Source organism: Neofelis nebulosa, chromosome 11 (genome assembly GCF_028018385.1).
Source record: "Neofelis nebulosa isolate mNeoNeb1 chromosome 11, mNeoNeb1.pri, whole genome shotgun sequence".
Lineage (NCBI taxonomy): Eukaryota > Metazoa > Chordata > Mammalia > Carnivora > Felidae > Neofelis > Neofelis nebulosa.
The window spans coordinates 65,858,485-65,865,404 of NC_080792.1; the positions used below are offsets into that span (position 1 = coordinate 65,858,485).

The 6,920-nt window shown below is 56.8% G+C and overlaps 1 protein-coding gene across 1 annotated transcript; it reads left to right on the plus strand.

Annotated features, from left to right (window-relative positions):
• Window positions 1-231: 231 nt before the first annotated feature.
• On the plus strand, window positions 232-6,911 carry LOC131489612 (coiled-coil domain-containing protein 74B-like). The gene is made up of 7 exons (XM_058691620.1): window positions 232-278; window positions 1,664-2,097; window positions 3,309-3,350; window positions 4,452-4,511; window positions 5,522-5,684; window positions 6,511-6,688; window positions 6,763-6,911. Exons 1-7 carry the CDS (start codon window positions 232-234, stop codon window positions 6,847-6,849), a joined length of 1,011 nt encoding a protein of 336 aa, XP_058547603.1. The 3' UTR covers window positions 6,850-6,911.
• The last annotated feature ends 9 nt before the right edge of the window (window positions 6,912-6,920 follow it).

The following is a 6,920-nucleotide window of genomic DNA, read 5'->3' on the forward strand; positions in this document are numbered from 1 at the left end:
CCTGAACTCTTTAACCCTTGTCTACACTGGCCACACCAGCAATTCATCAATTACAGTTTAGCTTTTCCTCCCCTGGTAGTGGTTCAGACAGAGATTGATGCTCCAGTGGGTTGTGATTCTCTGTCTCTCCAATGTGGGGGCAGCCGTTTGTCCTGTGATCTCAGTTCTCTGATGGATCTAAGAAGAGTTCATTGATTTTTCAGCTTGTCAGCGACTTTCTCTTTTGTGCGGATGGCAGTGATGATTGCCAAGGCTGGACCAGGAAACCAGAAATCCAGGTACATTTGTAGTTGTAGGATTTCCTTTTTTTTTCCTTTCATTTTTAACGCTTTATCAATCATTTAAAATGTTTTCTATGATTCCACTCACTATAGCCATCTTTTTCTGTAGGTTTTAATCACATTCATTATAAAATACTTTCCTGTAACTTTTCTTATCTAGTATTATTTGCAGATCTATTTCCATTGACTGAATCTGGATTTTTTTTCTCGTGACTCAGTCACATTTGTCTGTTTCTTGGCATGTCTGGTATTTTTTATTGTATATCAGACATCATGGATGACAGGACACAGAGACTCTGGGTTCTGTTATAATTCTCTGAAGAGTGTTGAGTTTTGTTCTCCAGGGGGTTGAATTATTGGAACATCACCAAAACCTTGCGGAGGCTGGGCTTTTAAGTTTTATGAGGGTGGGTATTTTCTGATTTTGCCCTTAGTTCTAAGGCAAATCTCTTATTTCTAGAACATAGTCTTTATTACCAAGGTGTGATCCTTTTGGGGTTTAAAAGAAAAACTGAGGCGTTTACCAAGCTCCTCTGTCAGACTCCAAATTCTGTCTCCCCTGGAGCTAGCAGCAAATGAATCTCTTCTCAGCTTTTGGCCTTCCAGCTCTTTCTCTTTCCCTGGAATCCCTGGAATTCTGTGGGCAGTTCAGGCCAGCCACATATTTGAAGTTTATTGCTTTCAACTCCTCACCTGCAGAGGCTCCAAACTTCACTGTGTTGCCCCCTCAGTTTCCAGCTGCAGTGTCCTTCCCAAACTCCATCCTCTGCCTTCTGCAGCCAATAGGACTGTGGCTTCCTGTTTGAGGTCTGACTGACCAGAAGAGAGAGCTCAGGGAAAAAGCAGCTCTTCTTTTTAAAAATAGTTTTATTTATTTATTTTGAGAGAAAGAGAGCAGGCAAGCGGAGGAGGAGCAGAGAGAGAGGAGAGAGGGAGAGAGAGAGAGAGACAGACAGGGTGAGAGAGGGACCCAATCAGGCTCCTTGCTCTCGAGAGCGCAGAGCTTGACACGGGTCTCCATCTCGCAGTTGTGACTTGAGCCAGACTCAAGAGTTGGGTACTTAACCAACTGAACCACCCAGGCGCCCCAAGCAGCTCTTCTTTCAAGAGCTGCCTTCGTCCACTTTGCTTTTTGTTCTTCTCGTTGTTTCCAGGTGGCTGTTTCATATATTCTGTCCACATTTCATAAAGCAGAAAGTCCTCTACCTTTGGATTTTTGAATATGTAATCCATATCATCTATTCCAGAAGCGAACTATTAAAATAAACAAGCATAGAAAATTGGACAGTAAGACCTACTGTAAAGGCGGACGATTATCTGACCTTAATTCAGAGGATGCCTTTCAAAGTCAGGGTGTACGAGCTCAGGCAAACTTGACGCAGGCCCCACCCCCACCAGCAGCGTGGTCTCTCGGGCATCACAGACGACGCCCCGCCGCACGCCCCGCCCCCCTCGCCCGCTGGCGCCCGTTTCCATGGCGACGCGGCACCAGGCCGGGGCAGTCGAGCCACCAAGTGGGAGTGCAGCGACCGCAGAGGCGGCGGCAGAGGCGGCGGCAGCGGCGACATGAGCGCGGGGGTGGCGGCGGCCGGGCAGCGGCCCCCCAGCTCGGGGCTCCCGGGCTCCCGGGGCACGTCGCGCCTGCGCCCGCCCGCCATCCTCCAGCCCGCGCAGCACAGCACGCAGGTTGGGCTCATCGAGGCGCAGAAGCGGGTCGTGGACCTGGAGAAGAGCCTGCAGTTCCTGCAGCAGCAGCACTCGGAGACACTGGTCAAGCTCCACGAGGAGATCGAGCACCTCAAGCGGGAGAACAAGGGTGAGTCCGGGCGCCGCGGCCGCGAGTGAGGCGTCTTCCGCGGCTGGGGCCCGAGGGAGAGGCAGACCTGCCGCTCCCGGGTGCCTCTAGTACCGAAACACTCGTGGACTCTAGAACACGAGGTTTAGAAACCCTTAAACAGGGTATAAGGAGGACACAGGGCAGCAAGCCCCACCCCGGGTCCTGCTACGTGGGTCTCGGACTCCCTGCCTCCTCCGCACCCCCGGGCCCCAAACCTGGGTCTTCGTGGGCGGGGTCGACGGGGCCGCCCCACCATCTGGTGATCTGGTAGGGTGGTCTGGCTGTGTAGCGTTTCCCACAGTAAGCCGGGTCGCAGTCTCCTCTCTAGGCAAGTCGGGCCCGCCTGTTCTAAAAACTTTCATGGAAGTAAAAAGTGCGAGTGTACAGCTCAGTGATTTTCACAAACTAAACACAGATCGAGAGCCGACTTGCCATTCCCATCCAGCCCCTCCTTGGACACCTCCCCCTGCCCCCGCGTCTCCTCAGGGCAGGTCCTTCCTAACTTTGCCCCGCTGGTGGCTCCTCACCGCCATGGGCCAGGCCTGAAGCAGAACTTAAGGCCTATCACGGTGGGACACTGCTGTCCTCTCTTCTCCCTTATGCTTTAGTTGGAACTCCTGCCCCCACATTCTTAGCCCTGTCTCAGTTTCTCCCCACCTTTCTCCTGTTGCCTTTACCTGAAGTGCTATTAGATCAAGGGCTCACCATGATGTCAGGACTCCCTCCTCCTGACATAAGGAGTCTTGAGTCTCACCCCTGTCCCTCCCTGATGCCCAGGCTGGATGTGGCCAGCCCACGTTCTGGGTGTCACTTGATCATTGCTCTGACCGCATTTGCTCATCCATGACTAGGGGCTCCTGGAGGACTGGGTCATCCTGACTCACTCACCTCTGTTCTTCTGGAGCTTGGGGCTCCACCTAGCAGAGGGTGCCCTATAGATGTCATGGGCAGAGGAATGGACTCCTGGCGAGGCTCTCACCCAAGGGCTCTGGCTCAGGGAACAGCTAGAGGCATTGCTGGCCCTAAGACACCCAGGGTAAAGGCTTGGCCCATGGGGCAGTGTCCTGGCTGCTAAGGTCATGTGTGAGGTCTCTCAGGGGTTCAGCGGGGAGTGCACAGGGCAAGCCAAAACCTCTTCTCCCCAAATGGCTGCAGTTTCAAAAATGACCAGTGCACATGCTTGCTTTCAGATCTCCATTACAAGCTAATAATGAATCAAAAGCCAAAGAAAGGTAAGACTGAGGCCCTTGGGTGCCTGATGGGAAATTACTTCTGTCAGGAGTAGCCCCTCCAGAGTGCTTGTGTCTACCCAGCTAGCTGCACTGGCCCATGTACTATCCCAGTGGGGAGGAATCCTGGGGGACCTGGACAGACACCACTGCCCCCCACCCCCCGGCATGGTGTGGGTGACTGTGCACCCAAGCACAGCAGGTGGGGCTCTCGGGGATCCCAAGGCCTGAAGTCTGCAGTAAGGAAGCAGGAAGAGCAGCTTGGGGTGGGGCTGCCGAGACCCCACCCCTGCCACCACCACCCTGCCCCCGGGCCCCCAGCCTTGCTGCTCTGCTGGATTCTTTTACTTGGGTTGCTGCTATGGCAGCCCCCAGCCCTGTGCCTCTGGCACAGACGGCTGTGGGCACAGTCCTTCTGGGGATCCTCCCTGCCATGTCTGCTGTGACCAAGTGTAGAGACAGAGAGACCTGCAGTCACTCGTCTAAGGCCCTTCCTCATCGTGACAGCCCCTTTCTCTTTGCCTGTCCTCCAGCCCAGCCCAGGGAGACTCAGGCTGTGTTGGGCCTGTTCCCCCCACATACCTTTGGGGCCAAGTCTGACATCAAGAGGTGGTCTGAGAGGTGTTAGCCTGGTATGCCCCAGTCTGGGGATGTCCCGGGGCTCCCTTCCTAGGGGACATGGAATATGGGAACAGTGGTGGTGGGCCCTCCTCGAGCGGAGCAGAGCAGTTCCAGTGAGCTATCCTGGGCAAGTGGCAGGGCCTGTTAATGGTCCCAGTCCTGCAGGGTCGGGGGTCCCCAGTGGGCTATCAGAAGAGGCCATCCTCCCATTCAGGGCCTGCTTCTTCGGGCCCAAGCCCGCTGCTTTCTGGATGGCCCTTCCAGAAATCACCTTCCCCTTGGCCTTGGTTCTGCCTCACCAGAGCAGGGGGGGAGGGCTCTGCACAAACACAAACACAAACACAAACACACAGGCCTGCAGGGCCAGGAGGAAGGTACGGGTGGCCTGGCCCCTCCCAACAGCGGGGCACAGAAGTGTCCGGGAAAGCTGGGACCAAGGTGGTGCTGCCACCATCTCAGACTAACCCGGTGCACTTCCCACAGGCAGCACCTCCAATTCCAGCTTTCAGTCCATCAAGTCCGTCTCAAACTCGACCTTGTCAGGTGGCATGCCAGCACCCTCTGTGAACTCAGGGTCAGGGGAGGGGCACGTGCCCCACTGGGGCCCTGGGCCCCGATGGCCAGTGTGGGGTGCTGACCAGATTGCACCTTTGCCAAGCTCTGTGGACTTAAGGGTTAAGGAGTAGCTGAAGGGAGCCAGAGAGGGTGGCCGCCAGGTGCCGTCAGCTGACACCAGCAGGAAGGAGCCGAGGCGGGGTGTGACAGGACCATGGATTGGCCAGAGGGAGACTACGAAAGCGAAAGCGGGGTTGGCTACAAAGGAAGTGAACGTCAGATCAACGTGGGGCACAAGGTCCTGTGGCAGGCACACCCTGCCTGCATACAAAGAGAGGAGCCCCTGAGCCTTCCTAAGTGGTCTTCCAAGGGCAGCCTGGCAGAAGCCCTGCTTGTCAAACACGACAAACACCTGAAAGCAGGTGGATACAGGTGGGACAGCCCTGCCTAGCGTTCTGGGCTTGTGGTGTCCTCTGCAGAGTGAGGGGAGCTAATAGCCCCTTCTCTGCACTCGGCCTCCCTGAGAGGCCAGGCATCCTCCCCGGGTGTGGCCCTTGCCCCTTCCACGCAGGGCCTAGGCAGGCCGTGGGCCTTGTCCGTGGAAAGGAAGTCTGTGCAGGCCGGGTCCCAGAACTCTCATACAGTTTCATTTTGCCCCAAATGGGGTGCTGCTTCAGAGTCAGGGAACAGCTGCGGGGCCACCCTGACCCCTGGACTTCCCCGAGGCATGGGAGACTGACCCAGTACAAGTAGGGGGAGGCCAGCTTCTACAGCAGCAGTAGTTTTAGAGCGTTCAGCAGGCACCACCCACAGACCCCCTTTTTGGGTCACCTGGCAGCCCCCACAATGGGGACTCTGTTACCATCTCTCCTTTACAAGGAGGAAACCGAGGCAGAGGGCAGGCGCTCCTTGGGCACTCACAGCCAATCCTGGAGGACGTGGGCCCTGGCTCTTGATGCCCACCCACAGTGACTGCCCTGTCTGGGTCTGATCTACAGCCAACTCTCAAGGAAAGGCCAGGCCCCGGCCCAGCTTCTCCAAGAAGCAAGACTCAAAAACTGACATTCCTCCGAAGACGGACCTGGAAGAGAAGACCCCAGCTGCTGCCCTGTTTCACAAGAGCAAGCGGGACAACGCTCCAGGGGTGCAGGGGCAGGCCAAGTAAGGGCTCACCTGTACCCTGTGGGCCCAGCGTTGCATTTCGTAGGTTCACATTCTGGAAGCAGCCAGCTGCCTTGCCCTTCCAAATGGGTCAGTCTCCAGAGTGAAAGCAGACTCACTCCAGGCAGGCCCATCTGGCGGGCAATGCCCTGTGCTGACCTGAGCCCACACGAGGGTGCCAACAGCAGCCCAGAAACTAATTTCTCACAGAAATGGAACCAAGTAACTTGGCCTTTACATTAGTTTGCTTTTCACCAAGACAACAAGCAAAAGAACAACAGTAAGTTGGGTTCCTGGGCTCACCCTGGGAAATGTGCTTGGCCTCCGCAAGGCACAGAGCCAGCAGGCCAGAGCAAGACCGGGTTGACACCTGTTTCTGGGACTTCCTGGAAAGCAGCAGTGAACCTGGACTTTGCATCCGAAGAGACCCTGTTGTCCCCTGGGTAGTTCAGCCAGCAGGACGGGGTCCTGCTTCTCTGCACGGTCCTTACTGAGAGTCCCTCTCAACCAGCCCCACGGGTGTGGGGTCAGGACTGAGGGCAGTCACACAGCTTGAACCACATCTGACCCTCAGTGCACCTTGAGGGGAGAGGAAGGGATACGCCCAGGTCACAGCTGGCACCAGAGTGGCCCCCCACCCCCGCCACCTGGCGTCTGGAGCACCCTGGTCAGCAGAAGGGAACCAGACCCCGAGGAGGCTGTGTAGACACACCCTTCTTCCCCACACCAGCCGCACACTGGTGTGGATGCCGCCCTCAAGAGAGGTGGCGGGTGGTTAGACCAATCCTGGCAGGCTAGCTCTGGGCTGCTGTAGTGCCTGTTCCAGAGATGAAGAAGTGGAGACGTCCAGTTCAGCAGCCCCCTGGGTGGCAGGCAGCCAGCACAAGGGCAAGCAGCCCCCCGTGATGAATCTGCCCCTGCACTTGCGCAAGCCCACCACGCTTCAGCAGTGCGAAGTGGTCATCCGCCAGCTGTGGAACGCCAACCTCCTGCAGGCCCAAGAGGTGAGGCTCAGGCAGCGGGGACCCCAGTGCCTCCGCAGACCCCGCCCACTGCCCCTCTTCTCCCTGCCTTCCAGCTGCAGCACCTCAAGGCCCTCCTGGAAGGGAACCGGAGGAGGCCCAAGGCTGCATCTGAGGAGGCCGGCCCCAGCTCTCCCAAGTGAGTGATTCGGCGTGGCCCCCACCGCATCCCGGTGAGGTCTGCTCTTTTGGGGCTCACTACCGACTCCTCTTT

What these genes read in the sequence shown, in the direction of transcription:
- LOC131489612 (XM_058691620.1), top strand. Translation starts at nt 232, where the DNA reads ATGGCAGTGATGATTGCCAAGGCTGGACCAGGAAACCAGAAATCCAG. An exon ending in CCAGGAAACCAGAAATCCAG is followed by an intron (nt 279 to 1,663) that starts GTACATTTGTAG and finishes AACTTGACGCAG; the next exon opens with GCCCCACCCCCACCAGCAGC. An exon ending in GGGGTGCAGGGGCAGGCCAA is followed by an intron (nt 5,685 to 6,510) that starts GTAAGGGCTCAC and finishes TGCCTGTTCCAG; the next exon opens with AGATGAAGAAGTGGAGACGT.